Raw genomic sequence first — 18,279 nt, 5'->3', positions numbered from 1 at the left:
TAAGATGTTCTCTTAGATTCCTGCCAACTAGACACACTGAAGTTGACACATATTCGGAAACAAACTGCCAAATATTTGGTACAACCTTCATTTTATAGTCATTCGGAAATGTAAATAACATCGAATATAGTAGAACTTACTTGTTTTATATTCATAAGAAAGTCTCAAATCGTCTTAAAACGCTAAGATGAAAATGAAAAATTTCGCATATGAGGGAACGATGGGATGCGAACCCACTTTCCTGGACTCACTAATTCATAACATTATCCACTACGCTACGCCAAAGCCATGCGACTTTCATCTTTTGCCTTAATTATCATAGTATCACTTGAAGGCTTATTTTACTGAAGTATCTTGGCACTTAATCATAAGGATTGTGATAAATCTTAAATGGCCTGAATACAAAAACAGCGAAATATGCCAAAATGAACACTGTGTTTGTGGCACTAACTCAAAGATAGTACCAGTACAGTGTAACTGTCTCCGGCCCTAAACGGATATGGGTGTAATTCTGCCGTTAACGTATACTATGACAGACGCACAGTGTAGCACCCGGCTCAACGACATTTTTGTCCGAGCCAGGAATTACGAGACTTTCGTAAAATGTTACCCCAAGAGCAATATCCTCGATTGCGCAGACAGGTCGCTAAAGTTACTTCAGTGTTTGTTTTAACTCAAGTGTGTGAGCGTTTCTCTTCTGTTATGAAACTGATAAAGTTCCACCAGCGCTCGGGTCTAACAGATATCAATCTGAGTAACTAAATGTCTCTGATTTTAACAGATTAATAGTTCCAGATATATTACATATTCTAAAATAGAAACGTGTATGAACTTGTAAACATCACAACTTAATGTTATTCCGTTACGCAAAGCTTTTTATAGTTCTGTCCACCGTATTAGCACTGTCTAATGTACGATACTAAAGTAAGTAATATTGCTTTGGAAGAAGAATTGTATGTTGAAAATAAATAATGATAAAAATAATGCTTTTAAAAGTGGGCTGCAATATTTCACTCTTAGCAGTAACCCCACGGTGTTTCAGACAGGTCGTCCCCATGTGTAGTTTTCCCACATGTGTAGTTTTCAGCACAGAACTGTCTCACATACAGATCTCGCAAAAGCACCGTGGTGGAGGGAAACCGGAACGCTAAATACACTCGGCTGCGTTTGCGAAGCGCGAGCGTGCAATGGGAGCGCAAATCTTGGCCAGGACTGACTGACAGTGAAAGCACACATTTAAGTAAAGTACATTCTTCAACATGATTTACAAGAAAGTGCTAATGGAAGTGATATGCAAAATACTAAATTGTTATGTTGCACTTCTGTACAGTGATATCGTAACAAGAAGTGCGAAGTTTGTTTTGTGGGTGATCCATGAACAAACTCCTCACTATCAAGGACAGGACGCCTACTCGTCGTCACCGAATTCGTCCAAATTCATGGTACATGTAGGGCGTGGTGAGACCAAAAAGCGCCCCAAGCGGAAACTCCAGACGGCCAAACGCTTCGGAAATAAAAGCAATTTTGATACGGATCCATCACCATGTAACGTTATCAAATGTCCCTGGGAAAGTGTGTTTAGGAAGCAGTGTTTGGCTCTGCGGTAAGACATTGGATTCGCGTTGGAGGGGTTACAGGTTCGATTCTGCCTGGTGGGAAATATTTTTGTGCTCCTTGGCAATGCGTACACTACTGACATCAGAATTAACCGCATCATCATATAAGTTATTTTATTAATTTATATAAGCACAAAAAGTATAGGCATAGGATGAAATGTGCTCTCATCGCTGAGCCAAACACCGATTTCTATACAAGTTGTCACAGGGACAATTGGTGAGATGCACGTGTTGATAGATCCGTATCAAAATTCCTAAACGCTTGGCCATCTGGAGTTTCCACTTAGGGCACTTTCTTGTCTAACACGCCCTACATATACCATAAATGTGGACGAATTTGGCGATGCGAGTAGGCCTCCTCTCCTTGTAAATATAGTTCCAGCGGTATGCATCTTACTACTTACGTTTCTTCAAACTGATACTGTGCGTTTAACACAGTAAACATCTTCTGGTACAGTACACTGAAAAAATTGTCAAGAGCATCAGCAAGTGCCACATTTCCCCGGGCATAATAACGCTCAAGCTCCTCAAAAAGATCCGTGAAAACATAAGAATGTTGTTCATATATGATGCCGTACGTCCTCTTGAACATCTCATGGAAATCACGTTTTGACTGAGTCAGAAGTTTCTTGAAAAATTCTGCAACAGAAGAAATATTCAATTGAAATCTTTTATTTTCAATTAAGCATTCACAATGTTTAACGTCTACGGCTACTTAAAGCTGTACGGCGCGTCCCAGGCGGAGTGGTCAATATTCAGGGATATTACAGGAATGATCATTCGAAGCAAAAAAGTCCAGTAAATATGGGCTCTAAAATGCAACCTGAAGAGCTATGAGCACTACACCTTCTATACTGAGAAAAAAATCTCTTGTGCTACAAATTCTTTGCTTTCCACGTTTTGGGTAGTGGTAGGACGAAAACAAGAAAAAAATTGTCTAGTAAACATATGTTCTAACATAGATACGGTATCTTAAGAACTACGAGCGTTTATTCAGTAGACGTGATGTTTTTCAAGTAGCTTAAATGAAATAAGTGACCATAGCTCTTAAGGTATGTTTACTAGACATTTTTGCTTCAAATGATCGATCGTTCCTGTCACATCGTTGAATATTGACCATTCCTCCTGGGAAATTGGTTCAAGAAAGAATTACGCAAATTAATAGGGTAACTTATTTCTATCTTGCAACTGTTTGTGCACTTTGCTACGGGGCCCATCTTTTACATCTGCCGAGCGGGGTAGCCGCACGGTCTAGGGCGCCTTGCCACGGTTCGCGCGGTGGAAGCCTAGGGACCGATGACCTCAGCAGTTTGCTCCTATAGGAACTTATCACATATTTCCAGTTTCACAATTTTTATGTTTATATTTATTATACACAGCTGAACTTTCAAAGCGGCTATAAGTTCTTAATACAATTTTTTGTCAAACTCCCATTTTTTTAAGGATTATCATGTATCTCACAACACAAGTCACACAATTATCCTTTAGAGACATAACTCTTATGTCACCCACTATGAATTTTTCTCCAGGTGGTAATATCAGCCTTATCGCCTGAAACACTGAAAATATATTCTAGAGTGAAGACAAATAAATAAGATGTGAAAGATAAATACTTTAACGCCATTAACGTGAGGCATTAGGACTTCATGATGTTATTTTGCAACATTCGAAATGTTCAATTGAAGTATTTTATTTTCAGTTTAGCAGCTCAAATGGTTCAAATGGCTCTGAGGAATATGGGACTTAACATCTGAGGTCATCAGTCCCCTAGAACTTAGAACTACGTAAACCTAACTAACCTAAGGACATCACACACATCCATGCCCGAGGCAGGATTCGAACCTGCGACCGTAGCAGCAGAGCGGTTCCGGACTGAAGCGCCTAGAACCGCTCGGCCACCACGGCCGGCTTTAGCAGCTCAGTATTACTATAGAATATAACCAGGCAGTATGTGGAAAACCACCTACATAGATGTTACGTTTTATTGCAGTAGCCTATGTGGCACATGCAGACAGCCCTGTGATTCCACCTTTAGGTATAATTGGATTTATTTAAATAGTTTCCTTTGCTCTTAAGCACATGGAAACCCTGGAAGTGTGCATGTCAGAGTAGATGACAAACATTTCTTGGTTGTGTAACACCCAATAGAGCAGAACACTGCATTTCATGTCACTCAGGGTGAATATGTGGCTAATTTCCTATGAATAAGTTGGAATAAAGCCACAGTGACTCAGTTTTTGCGATACTGTTTGTGAAACGCTACTTTACGTCTGAGATGTCTCTTGAGGTGTGTTCTGTTTTGCTGCAGAATGCTACCCATGGAAATGAAGTCCCATGCTTGTTTACAGAGCGTAGGGGAACGATGCGGGAGACCCGCACCGCCTTACTAGGCAAGGTCCTAATGGCAAGGCAAGGTCCTCCGACCGTAATGGGGATGAATGATGATGATGAAGACGACACAACAACACCCAGTCATCTCGAGGCAGGAAAAATCCCTGACCCCGCCGGGAATCGAACCCGGGACCCCGGGCTCGGGAAGCGAGAACGCTACCGCGGGACCACGAGGGGCAGCATAGCGTTTAATAAATTATTTGCCTTATTCTGTAGCAATTCCATCTTCCTTTTTGCATGTTCCACATTTGATTTTAATGTTTCCATGGTATTCCTGAATGTCAGACAGTCACCTCATAATATATGAACAGTTTAATAATGTGCATGTTTATTTTGCGTGTACCAGTACCGTACAAGTTTTTTGCACAATAACATTTAATATTTCTGAGAAAATTCGTACTTGATATCCAACGCATTTTATTCCGAAGTTCTCCCTCAACCTTTTTTTTTTTTGTGAAAACGTCATTGACGCAATTATTCCTTGTCAGGAAATTACTTCAAGTCAATAAGAAGGAAGAAATATTTGGATTTAGCATCCTATCAATGGCTTGATTTTACAGACGTCGGACGTTCAGACTGTGGAAGAAAATTTGGGGTGCGTCTATTTCAGATGTATCACCCCAGTATTTATCTTAAGCGATTCAGGGATTTCACAGGAAACTTAACTCTGAATAGCCAGACAAAGTTTCGAGCCTGTGCCCTCCCAAATAGTAGTACGGTATCTCGCCACTCACCTCGCTCAGTTTTACTTCTAGTTGCCATGGTGCGTGTACGAGGCTGTGGCTAATTTTTCATCATGATCTAAGAGGTCATTTAAAAAGAGGTGAATGTTGGTAATGCCCTTATATACAGCGGCTGTTTAATTTGGCTTGGTTGCTCAGTGGTGAAGTGCTAGACTACAGATCCAAAGCACTCAGGTTCAATCTCCGATCGGTCTTCAGATTTTTATCTTCCACTTGCCATTTCTTTCACGTTAGGTAAATTTTCTTAATGGGAAAAACGCTGATTTGTTCCGTGATTCAGATTCCACATTAAACTATGGGTTCTCCTCAATAAGTCAGTTCATAGGGCAGAGGGACGCTATGGCAACCTCCAATTGGTCAATTCTTCGTACAGCTCTATGGCATCCAAGCCAACTGTCGTGTTGATAACAGATTTACTGTTATATACATCTCTGGTGGGAAAGCTACAGCTGACGCCACACTGCATTTGTAACGTAATATTACTACGTCATGTGATTTGTCTCCCATGTTTAAATAACTGAAATCATTAAAAATTGGTATTTGCTTTCGGTTAGCTGTCAGATAGCACTATAATACCTATTTAAACTTCCTTCAAGTTTTACACGTGACCATGTTTACACAGACCGTATGTGCGTGGCTAGTTTGAGGCTCCGAACAGGAAACACTTCAGAACCAACCACTAAATTTTAATACCAGTAAATTATGACGCGTTTTGAAACCTCTCAGCTATAATTGAGTAATTATTTTGATTTCCTGCTGCTTAACTGGTAGAAATACGAGCTCCATGAAACGACCAGATGATGACGTCAATAACAATATAAGTGCGAATTGCGCGCAGTTATTCGGTTTTTGAACGCAAAGGGCACTGCGCCGATTGACATCCACCGCCAAATGACGGAAGTGTATGGTGAGTCGTGCATGGATGTCAAAAATGTCCTTAAGCGGTGTAGAGAGTTTGCAGCTGGTCGGACCGAAATTCACGACGAACAAAGGAGCGAGAGACCATCAATTTCTGAGGAGACAGTGTTGAAGGTTGAGCAAAGCATGCGTGAAGATCGGCGGATCACCCTGGATGATCGCTGCACGTTGGTTCCTGAGGTTTCCCGAAGCACCGCTCACAGAATTTTAACGAAAACATTGAACTACCGGAAGGTGTGCGCAAAATGGGTGCCACGCATGCTGACTGAGGACCACATGCGGCAACGAGTTGATGCTTCCCGCGCATTTCTTCACCGCCTTGCAGCCGAACAGGACAACTTTCTGGACTCAGTTGTCACGGGTGACGAAACCTGGGCATACCACTTTACACCTGAGACCAAGCAACAATCAGGCCAGTGGCGGCATCCTTCTTCACCAAAGCCGCGGAGCTGGCGGCGAGCTGACCTGACATGACATGGGCATACAAATACTGCCACAGCGTCTACAAAAATACATCGACAGAAATTGGTGATTATGTCGAAAAATAGCTAAATGTTCAAGATGTAAACTGATGTAAACCAATGTAGAAATAAACAGGTCTATGTACTTATAAAAAAAAAAAAGACCTTACTTTTGGGATTACCCTCGTGCATCAAAATTCTTTTAATTGAAAATAGTAGTAGGACTCACTACACTGGAAGTTTGAGTCTGTTTTTGCATACAAAATAAATTAGTGATCGGATTCACGCCACCTTGCAAGGAAAAGCCGATCAACAATTTAATTAATATAAAAGTGCAACGATGAATGAAAAATGAAGACATGCATGCACTATCTACAAGGCTGTACAGTTAGCACTTCAAATTCGTATCGCGGTGTCACTGCAGCAAATGAATGATTTTAAGACAACTGCTGCTTTGATCAGATTTATACCAGCTTATGAAACGTGAGCGAAACGGAAGCAGACAAACTGACAAGACCTCCACGGGAATAGGGAGTTTTGGGCGTAGATGATATTATATCTTATCACAGTGCAAAAATAGGCATTTTCATCATGAATGTAAATGGAACTAAGGAATGCGCGATGTATATTTATATATACTGTCGTGGTATTTGCGTTTGCTTCGACAACTTGCATCCAAACTGTCACCTTCCAACGTAGCCTGGACTTTGGACTACACTACAGTTCAGTCTGGCAGCACAACCTCCATAACAAAGAAGCACCATCGAAACGTTTATCTCCATTAGAGCTACACAGATCATATATATAGCTCGGTTCTAGCCAGTGTCTCCATCGAACGGATCGTCATCTCAACTAGACCCACAACGGCAAGTCATGAATTCACGTCCAACTGGCTTTTTAAAAAAGAAAGCATAGACAAAAAATTACATACAGTCTGCAGTTACAGGTTGATATCACTTTCCTACACTGTCGTCAGCTATACACAAACTTGTCGTACCGTGACAAGCTGTTTCAATCATCAAAGAATGGTGTCGCCTGGTGTTTCAACGAGTTGTCGGCAGCATCCTCGAGCTCATCGTCAGCTATAGAATGCTGACGAGCCAGCCACGTCTTCGTCTTCGGGGAAGAGAAGAAAGTCAATTGGTGCCAGCTGGACTATCGAAAGGATGCTGAAAAATCTCCCAGCCAAAACGTGTGTTTCCTTCTTTCCATCCGCAGTATTAGCTCTCACATTCTCGTCAAGGAGAATGGTTCATTAGAAATCATCCCGCGCTCTTTTCTGATCCTCGGAGTCTCACAATAAACCTGCGATGTCACAGTATTCTCACGCTTTACTACCATGAAATCTCTTGTCAAAATACCTTTGCGATTCCAAAAAAAAAAAAAAAAAACAAAAAAAACTGCATCAATCATTTTGGAATTTGACTGCATCTGCTCGAATTTTTTGGGGTGATTGGGAGAATGAGAGCGCGTTCATTGTTTGGACTTAATTTCAGTATTCACGTAATGCATTCACATCTCGTTTCTGTCCAGAAATCGCTCCCCGTCTTCTTGATAGTGCTCGAAGAATGTCAATTCTGAAATCACTATTTCAGTTTTGTGAACACCTGGTAAACATTTTGGTACCAGCGGTGCACAATACTTATGGTTACCTACACTCTCTGAGGCCGTTTTAAGACGGATGTCCTCGAAATCCGTGGCACATATTCAGGAAGGTCCGGAAATTGCGAACCAATGGCTCTCACGTCAACGTGATGCACAAGTTCGTCAGTCACATCTGAATGTCTTCCTCGACCACTTTCATCACACACGTCTGAGCGATCAACCTTGAATTTTCTGCACCACTCCCTCACAACGCCATCGCTCATAACCCCATCCGCATACATACGACGCAATTGACGACGAATTTCAATGGCATTGATTCTTCTTGCTTGCAGGAAGCGAATGACAGCACATACATCGCGACTGGCAGGGGACGCAATAAGACGTCCAGTTCAGCCGCTTGCTGCGCACGCACTGACGAACGCAAAAGTGTGCTGACTGACGCAGACGTGACGTTCATGTCTCCTTTCCTAAATAAGCAAGTGCCATGAAGCTACAAGCATTTGTTTATTTTTAATATCCAATTGTAGGTTGGCCCAGTGAGATCGTATTTAAATGTCCTACTGGTTGCTGCGAAGTTAGCTTTAAGACGTATCAGCTTTGGAATCTAGACTTCCGCACTTGTCACATGAGAACAACTAATGTAAAATATGCCCCAGTCTCATTCGTTCTGACTGGGAGATTTTTCACCATCCTTTCTATAGGCTGGCTGAAACACCAGGCGACAACATTCTTTGATGAAAGGAAAGAAAGCTTGTGTAGTTTCACCACCTTTTATCTTTTAGTTCAACAGTTTTTTCGCGTGAGCATTGGTCCCGCCACAAATCAGTCCGAACAACGTTACCATTACATTCTAAAAAAATGCAGCTCCAACAATGACTGTGATTTATATGTAACAAATTTTCACGTACGCCACTGTAGACATTGAAGGGAAAGATAACAGGGTTAGTATAAAAAAATTTTCCCAGTCCTATTCACTTTGCTTAGTCTGTGTCTTAGTATGAACACATTTTAAAACGGCCGGTGCACATTCATCATTATCGCCATTTTCATCACTACTTTCAGAACTAGATCCACTTTTAACTATTGTTACGGTTCCTCAGACTCTGAAACACAGTTCACTTTATTATGACTGTTGAAAAACTATCAACAGACTTTTGCAAATCCTCATCATCACCACGAACTACTGTCTTCACCGTGTAGGTTGTTTATAAAGATCGACTATCACAAGACACAAATGGAACGTGCTCCGGTTCAGAATGTGTTTCAGAGTCGTGTATTAACTAGAAATTGAAATCTACACATTCACATAGTGAAGTGTGCATCTATACTAAGCACGTCATGAAATTTAAACGCCGTAGTAACTTCATGTGAATACAGCGCGTATTTGATGCGACCTACGTCACCACTCAAAACAACTAAAAAATAGGCGTACTGCAAGCTAAAGGCAAGAACAACTTTTACAACTAAAACATACGAACAAAAACATCACAGACGCGATCTACGTAATATAAACAGTCACGCTTCAAAGTGTTTACCGAGTGCTGTGTTGATCACTAAGCCCCATTATTCCCTACGCATCATCATCATCATCATCATCATCATCATCATCATTTAAGACTGATTATGCCTGTCAGCGTTCAGTCTGGAGCATAGCCCCCCTTATAAAATTCCTCCATGATCCCCTATTCAGTGCTAACATTGGTGCCTCTTCTGATGTTAAGCCTATTACTTCAAAATCACTCTTAATCGAATCCAGGTACCTTCTCCTTGGTCTACCCCAACTCCTCCTACCCTCTACTGCTGAACCCATGAGTCTCTTGGATAACCTTGTTTCTCCCACGCGTGTAACATGACCCACCATCTAAGCCTGTTCGCCCTGACTGCTACATCTATAGAGTTCATTCCCAGTTTTTCTTTGATTTCCTCATTATGGACACCCTCCTGCCATTGTTCCCATCTACTAGTACCTACAGTCATCCTAGCTACTTTCATATCCGTAACCTCAACCTTATTGATAAGGTAACTTGAATCCACCCAGCCTTCGCTCCCATACAACAAAGTTGGTCGAAAGATTGAACGGTGCACAGATTAACTTAGTCTTGGTACTGACTCCCTTCTTGCAGCAGAGAGTAGATCGTAGCTGAGCGCTCACTGCATTAGCTTTGCTACACCTCGCTTCCAGTTGTTTCACTATGCATTTTTATAGAAGCCTCGTCTACTGCCAAATCACTGACACATTCGCATCACATTGCACTGAGCGCAGGCGTTCCACAGGCAGTCTCTCACCATCGGAGAAGGAATTTCTTGTTGTTAGTTCACCGGCGTGCCTTCGGCTTCTGCGCCCCGCCCTGCGACTGACAAGAAAATCGAGCGTTAGCGCCCGCCTAGTCGCCTTCCTTCCTTCCTTCCGTCCGCGCAGCCATCCGTCTCAGCTCCAGACAGCATAAATATTTGACACGCGTCCCGTGTTTATCTCGCGCTGCCACTGTGTTTGTGTGGGAGCAGCCGAGCCCCGGGCCAGGCGCGCCCTCACTGTTTAATAAATACGCGGGTTTATTTTATTTTCTCCTGCGCAGTTTGTTTAAGACGGCGAGTTTTATATTTTTAATAATATTCAGGAGGAGGAGGAAGAAGAAAACTCGCCGGCGAGGGGAGACACGTCCAGCGCTCGCCGGTGATAAAAACACGTGTTGAGCAGGACGGCAGGCCGTCATTAATAACGTACAGCGGCGCCACCGAGAGCTGCAGCGCGTCAGCGTGGAAGAACAGGCACTGGTTCGCGCTCACACCGCTGTGCAGGAACGATTGGAATTTAAATTACGCGATGACCTTTAACTCCGCCCGTTAAATCATCCGGCGCAAAAATAAAGAAAAAAAATGCTTCATAGCTTAAAACTGCCCGTCATGTATTGCCACCTTTTTGCGTACAGTCAGGTTAAGCGACTGACAATCTAGATTACACAGTCTAACTTTCTCCGAAGTTAATGATCGAAGAACGAAATTAGTCAGAACAGGGAACTGCTGTATTTAATGTTCCGTTCAGTTATCAATCAACTTCTCTTTGGCTAAATTCCTTTTCCTGTGTAATTCATTCAGTAGATCGTCGTGAGCTACGTGCATGTCTCAGAGTCGGACGTTAAGGAAATGAATGGTAGATGATTACAGGTGCCAAGAGATGCAGGCACGTCATATCTGCCGCATTCTTCCGATGGTCCGCAATTAATTTTCGTAGTCAAACGTACCACCTCCGCAGCTCTTTTAAACGGTTTCGTGCGTAAGAGATTCACCGATCGAGACGTAATGTCCGTGTCATGAATATTAATAGCATCTCCACGCAGCAACCCAGTTGACCACAACGTTGCTCACAATCCTGATTATGTGGTATGAGCAACGGGAAGTCCTGTAAATTAATGGCGCTTTGGTATTCCTTAAATGCAAACGGAATCTCAAGTGAGGAATAGCACTCACTCATATAAAAGCGTCTACTACTGTTGTGGAGATATGAAAACAATTTTTGAATCGCTTCGCGAGTAGCAAAATATCCGTAGAAAGATTCATGGATTTTCTGTAAGAGAAACATTGTGCAAGGGTGGTGCAAAAAAATGGCTCTGAGCACTATGGGACTTACCATCTGAGGTCATCAGTCCCCTAGAACTTAGAACTACTTAAACCTAACTAACCTAAGGTCATCACCAACACCCAGTCATCACGAGGCAGAGAAAATCCCTGACCCCGGGAACCCGGGCGCGGGAAGCGAGAACGCTACCGCACGACCACGAGCTGCGGACAAGGATGGTGCACCTTTGAATGAACTTTTCAGTGGCGACCATGTGAAGCGAAAAATTTGATCGTTTGTAACCACGGACATCGAGATTTTCTTACTTGTAAACTGCCGGCCGCGGTGACCGAGCGGTTCTAGGCGCTTCACTCCGGAACCGCGCGACTGCTACGGTCGCAGGTTCGAATCGTGCTTCGGGCATGGATGTTTGTGATGTTCTTAGGTTAGTTAGGTTTAAGCAGTTCTAAGTTCTATGGGACAGATGACTTCAGATGTTAAGTCCCAAAGTGCTCAGAGCCATTTGAACCATTTTTGAACTTGTAAACCGCGATAGAGAGAAGACTTCAGTATGATTATACCACAACACTGCTAACCATGCTATCAGTTATGCCTCATCGTGTCTGCAACGGCCGATCCTATTTACTGATAAACTCGGCTAATTTTGTCAAACTTTCCCTCGGCGTCTCCATCACTTTCTACCAAATAATCACTTGTTTCGAACCACGCTTCGTATGGAATCACTATAGCTTTTCTGTCATACGACTGTGATAGTAATTATTAATTAAACTTAGCAGTGAAATCTTTAATTGTGTATTATAATTATTAACAAAATGCTTCAGTATCCCTCTTGGCAACAAATATTCAAGTTAGGTCGCAGTATTTTTGCTGTCACCACTAATTTTTCTAGGGTATTTAAAAAGAACACAGTAGGTTAGATTAAACCAAGGGCAGGTGAATTACGACCCTTCAGATCAGGTTCAAATGGTTCAAATGGCTCTGAGCACTATGGGACTTAACATCTGAGGTCATCAGTCCCCTAGAACTTAGAACTACTTAAACCTAACTAACCTAAGGACATCACACACATCCATGCCCGAGGCAGGATTCGAACCCGCGACCGTAGCAGTCGCGCGGTTCCGGACAGCGCGCCTAGAACCGCGAGACCACCGCGGCCGGCTTCAGATCAGGCATGGGCCACCTTTGGTGCCCCGCGCGCCTGATTCACATACGCCTACTGAACTTAAGCTCGTAGGCCACCTCGTCACGTGACGTGACAGCGGCGCTATTAGGACATGAAGTCAAAACTACGCTGATGGAAAAAAACTGCAACACAAAAAAAAATGCCGTGTGACTAGGGCCTCCCGTCGGGTAGGCCATTCGCCGAGTGCAAGTCTTTCGATTTGACGCCACTTCGGCGACTTGCGCGTCGATGGGGATGAAATGATAACGATTAGAACAACACAGCACCCAGTCCCTGATCGGAAAAAATCTCCGACCCAGCCGGGAATCGAATCCGGGTCCGTAGGATTGACATTCTGTCGCGCTGGCAACTCAGCTACAGGGGGGGGGGGACAAAAAAAAATAATACAGAGTAATGAAATTTCGGTAATACATTTGCCTGTGTGACATTTTCAGTTATTAACATTGCAAGATCACAGGTTAATGTAAGAGCGAGATAAGGCATTGCAAATGTGAGATGCTGGTACATTAATAACCGGTGTAAGCGTCAGAATGTGGAATGCAAGCACGCAAACGTGCGTACATTGTGTTGTACAAGTGCCGGATTATGTCAGTTGATGAGATGGAATTCCATACCTGTTGCACACAGTCGGTCAATACAGGGATGGTTAATGCTGTCTGCAGACGACGCTGTAGTTGTCGTCCGATGATGTTCTCTATGTGCTCAATTGGAGACAGATCTGGTAATCGAGCAGGCCAAGGCAACATGTCGTCACTCTGTAGAGAAGTCTCTGTAAGTCCCTCTTTATACAGACCCCGGCTGTTCACTATACAATGTCGTATCAAAACACCTAGAGCCGTCTAAATTTCCAGTTGTTATTTTATTTGAGCAGCCAGTTTCAGCGCTACGTTACGCCATCCACAGGCCTCCTGACCGACGTGTAGGAAGAGTCTCACCTCTGATCCAGGCAAAACAGAGGCCAGCATTCAGTGACTTGTGTCCATAGATTTCTTCCCGTGAATCATCCCTCTGCAGAACACGGTGGCCTAGAAAGGTGGCACAAGGACGAACGTTATCCTATTGGGAAACACCCCTGAGAATGCTGTTCACGAATGGCAGGACACAAGAGGTCTAAACACCAGACTGATGTGCAGTTTTGCAGTCAGAGTGCATGGGATAACCACGAGAGTGTTCCTGCTGTCACCCCTAACCATAGATCTACATATACCTGGTTATTACAAATGATTGAAGCGATTTCACAGCTCTACAATAACTGTATTATTTGAGATATTTTCACAATGCTTTGCACACACATACAGAAACTCAAAAAGTTTTTTTAGGCATTCACAAATGTTCGATATGTGCCCCTTTAGTGATTCGGCAGACATCAAGCCGATAATCAAGTTCCTCCCACACTCGGCGCAGCATGTCCCCATCAATGAGTTCGAAAGCATCGTTGATGCGAGCTCGCAGTTCTGGCACGTTTCTTGGCAGAGGAGGTTTAAACACTGAATCTTTCACATAACCCCACAGAAAGAAATCGCATGGGGTTAAGTCGGGAGAGCGTGGAGGCCATGACATGAATTGCTGATCATGATCTCCACCACGACCGATCCATCGGTTTTCCAATCTCCTGTTTAAGAAATGCCGAACATCATGATGGAAGTGCGGTGGAGCACCATCCTGTTGAAAGATGAAGTCGGCGCTGTCGGTCTCCAGTTGCGGGATGAGCCAGTTTTCCAGCATGTCCAGATACACGTGTCCTGTAACGTTTTTTTCGCAGAAGAAAAAGGGGCCGTAAACTTTAAACCGTGAGATTGCACAAAACACGTTAACTTTTGGTGAATTGCGAATTTGCTGCACGTATGCGTGAGGATTCTCTACCGCCCAGATTCGCACATTGTGTCTGTTCACTTCACCATTAAGAAAAACTGTTGCTTCATCACTGAAAACAAGTTTCGCACTGAACGCATCCTCTTCCATGAGCTGTTGCAACCGCGCCGAAAATTCAAAGCGTTTGACTTTGTCATCGGGTGTCAGGGCTTGTACCGATTGTAAATGGTAAGGCTTCTGCTTTAGCCTTTTCCGTAAGATTTTCCAAACCGTCGGCTGTGGTACGTTTAGCTCCCTGCTTGCTTTATTCGTCGACTTCCGCGGGCTACGCGTGAAACTTGCCCGCACGCGTTCAACCGTTTCTTCGCTCACTGCAGGCCGACCCGTTGATTTCCCCTTACAGAGGCATCCAGAAGCTTTAAACTGCGCATACCATCGCCGAATGGAGTTAGCAGTTGGTGGATCTTTGTTGAACTTCGTCCTGAAGTGTCGTTGCACTGTTATGACTGACTGATGTGAGTGCATTTCAAGCACGACGTACGCTTTCTCGGCTCCTGTCGCTATTTTGTCTCACTGCGCTCTCGAGCGCTCTGGCGGCAGAAAGCTGAAGTGCGGCTTCAGCCGAACAAAACTTTATGAGTTTTTCTACGTATCTGTAGTGTGTCGTGACCATATGTCAATGAATGGAGCTACAGTGAATTAATGAAATCGCTTCAATCATTTGTAATAGCCCTGTAGGTCCAGTGTGTCCAGCACGCATTACAGGTTGTTTGCATGCGCTCAACAGGCCTTCTTCCAACCATCACACAGCCATCACTGGCACAGAGGTAGAACTTGCGTTAATCAGAAATCACAGCAGACCTCTGCCCTTACTTCCAATGATCTCTTACTTGACACCACTGAAGTCGCAATTGGCGGTGGCCTGTGGAATCCACGCTACAGGCCGTGTGGCTCGGAGCTACCCTTGAAGTAACCGATTTGTAACAGTTCTTCGTGTCACACGGTGCCAACTGCTGCTCAAATTGTTGCTGCAAGATGGAGTTACGATGCACCAGAGCCATGCGCTGATCACTATGGTCTTCCCTCTTAGTAATGTCACGTGGCCGTTCGGAGCCAAGTCTTCTTCCGATCGTACATTCTCGATATCACCACTGACAACAATCATGCACAGTGGTTTTTTTCCGTAGTATCGTAGAAGGAATATTCATCTTCTCATAGCCCCTGTCACACTCAGTGAGGTGTTTACAATGTCTTTGTCGCCTTAAAGGCTTTCTCGAGTGACATCAACCCAGCCGTCTAATCTCAAATGTGACTATAACGCTCACGACCGTTACAGCGTGTATTTAAAGCAAATCTGATTTGGCGCGAAACTGGGACAGACAGCATCTATCAGATGCAGAAACATACCTACTAACTTTCGTTTATGTCGCAAAAGTCCTTCTTGATGATGCGACTTTTTCTCCGTCAGCCGGCCGGTGTGGCCGAACTGTTCTAGGTGCTTCAGTCTGGAACCGCGCGACCCCTACGGTCGCAGGTTCGAATCCTGCCTTGGGCATGGCGGTGTGTGATGTCCTTAGGTTAGTTATATTAAAGTAGTTCTAAGTTCTAGGAGACTGATAACCTCAGATGTTAAGTCCCATAGTGCTCAGAGCCATTTGAACCATTTGAATTATCATTCTTAACTTGACCTGTGGAACGAAATTCATTTCACATATCTTTCGGGCAACCAAATGTTGCCCAAGATTTCACCATGTGTAGTAAAGAAACGTGTAGTTAAAGTACTACAATTAAAAAAAACACTGAACAATATTGTAGATGTTGCCTGCAAACTGATGCTGCCAATAGTTAGGGGACCGAGATGTTTGTTTAACATTATGACGTCACGCATCGTTTATATCATCTATGGTCTAAATATGGCTCACAGATGTCTTTTGACCATCTCGTCCGCAAATTGTACAGTGTAGATAAGCAGCCCACCCCAAGCTGTAACTGTGGAGCATCGAACCATACCATCCGGCACTTTGTTAAGAAGTGTAAACTGACATCTTACCTGGGCGACCCAAGCAACTTTTTCATAACCACAGCATCATGCCTTGACAAGATAAGGTGACTGGACATCAGAATGTAACAACAGCTTTTAATGTATTACACATATTAATATCTGTTTATGTATTTTTTCTGTACTCTTGACTGTATTTCATGTGCAGTGCTATACGCTACATAACAAATCTGTTAATGTCGTACTATGAAATGCGAAAAGCGCGTAGGCGCCATAGGCGCTATTAATGCAGCCTCTTCCTGTTCAGACTGTTGCAGCCCAGATTAGATTAAAGAGGCGAGATGAAATTTATGTTGCGTCTAGAAAGACTTCTTTGAGCTCGGCTTAGGAACTCGACTTATCTAAAATGACTGCAGATAAGGCTAAAATGCAGCAACAGAAGATATATTTCTTGAGTGAGCCCGTCAGCCATATTTCGTACGTAAAGATAACTGCTGCTCAGGGGGCCCTGTCTTCGGTTGTTTCACTGGCGCGATTATGTTATTTCTAGGGGAAAACTTAAATGGTCTTTTTTTTTTTAAATCTAAACTGTGATGAGTTTTAGAACGTTAAATTACGGGCAAACCGTACATACGTCTAATACTATAGGGTGAATGAAAATTCTTGCACCGTGAACGAATAGGAACGATATAATCCGGAAGTCGATGTGTCATGCACGACAAAAACTGAGCGTATTAATCTTTTCGGTTGACATAGTCAAGAACTGGTTCACTATCACACACACTTGTTCTGTGAGTGTATCCCGCGAGTGGATGAGACAGAACCGAATCGTAAGCCGTTACATTACGATGTGAGATGGCTTTCTGGCAATATATTTTCTGAATGGAAGACTGGCCGTAGTAGCCTTACTGCGAAATCGCAACGTTCCCGGAAGTAAGCTTATTGTGATTAATTCGCGAGGAAGATTTATTAAAAACCGTAACTGTAATACCACTGGTACAATTTTTTAATGTTCCATTTTGAAGTAGTTCAGCAAGGTTATAAATTATGTCAGTGGTCTAATACAGGGCAGGAGGCCATCTTCAGCAGCACCACGCACAGAAAAAGATTTTTGCAATACGGGTTTAACAGTCAGAAAAGAAATATCTTCAGCTACGTAACACGAGGGTTGTCCAGAAAGTAAGTTCCAATCGGTTGCGAAATGGAAATCACAGTGAAAACAAGAAACGTTTTATTTGCAACAGTTAGGCACACCTTCCACCTACTTCTCTACACAGTCGCCGCTCCAACTTCGAGTTGTGTCGTAGTGTTGTACCAACTTTCCAATATCCTCGTCATAGAAAGCAGCCGCCTGCGCTTTCGGCCAGTTATCTGCACTGGTCTGCAGTTCGTTGTCTGTGGAAAAATTTTGTCTTAATAGCCAGAGGTTCTTGTGAGCAGAGATGAGACTCAGGGGGGAGCCAATTTCGGACTGTATTGTGGGTGATCAAACACTTCTCATCGAAAACGCTGCAGGAGCGTCTTCATTGCCCCTGCAGTGTGCGGCCGAGAATTGGCACGAAGAAGGAACTGCTCGATAGTTGGGTTATGTGGGCTGCATGACACAGGCGAAATCTCTAACCAGGTCCTCATACTTGGCGGGAGACGCTATTCCCTACGCATCTTTACATGCTCATTGTTCACTCAAACCTGAAAAGAACGACGCGACAAGATCGACGGGCATACTAGAGACACTGTCCAACACATCTGCGCAAAGCTTTACCGGATTTTCCCAGTGGTTTCCATTTCGTGACCGATCGGAACTTACTTTCTGGACAACCTTCGTAGCATACACTATTTTACAACTGAGTTTAAGTACATCACAGTATTAGCTTTAATTGAAACTGTTCTAACCAACATAGGTTACAACTTAAAGCTAAAATATCAACCTGTGTATGTACAGTTCTGCAAGTGTTTTCTGAATGAACTCTGATT

General features: G+C 43.4%; 1 protein-coding gene across 1 annotated transcript in view; it reads right to left on the bottom strand.

Annotated features, from left to right (window-relative positions):
* LOC124775618 (glypican-6) overlaps positions 1 to 18,279 on the bottom strand; it is a 105,664-nt gene that overhangs the window by 35,638 nt on the left and 51,747 nt on the right. The window contains exon 4 of the mRNA XM_047250446.1: positions 2,021 to 2,255. Within this exon, the coding sequence (XP_047106402.1) occupies positions 2,021 to 2,255 (235 nt within the window). The remainder of the gene's footprint in view (positions 1 to 2,020; positions 2,256 to 18,279) is intronic.

The sequence above is a fragment of the Schistocerca piceifrons genome, chromosome 2 (genome assembly GCF_021461385.2).
Source record: "Schistocerca piceifrons isolate TAMUIC-IGC-003096 chromosome 2, iqSchPice1.1, whole genome shotgun sequence".
Taxonomy (NCBI): Eukaryota; Metazoa; Arthropoda; class Insecta; order Orthoptera; family Acrididae; genus Schistocerca; species Schistocerca piceifrons.
The sequence above is the reverse complement of the archived record's forward strand: the minus strand, read 5'-3'. Positions and strand labels throughout refer to the sequence as shown.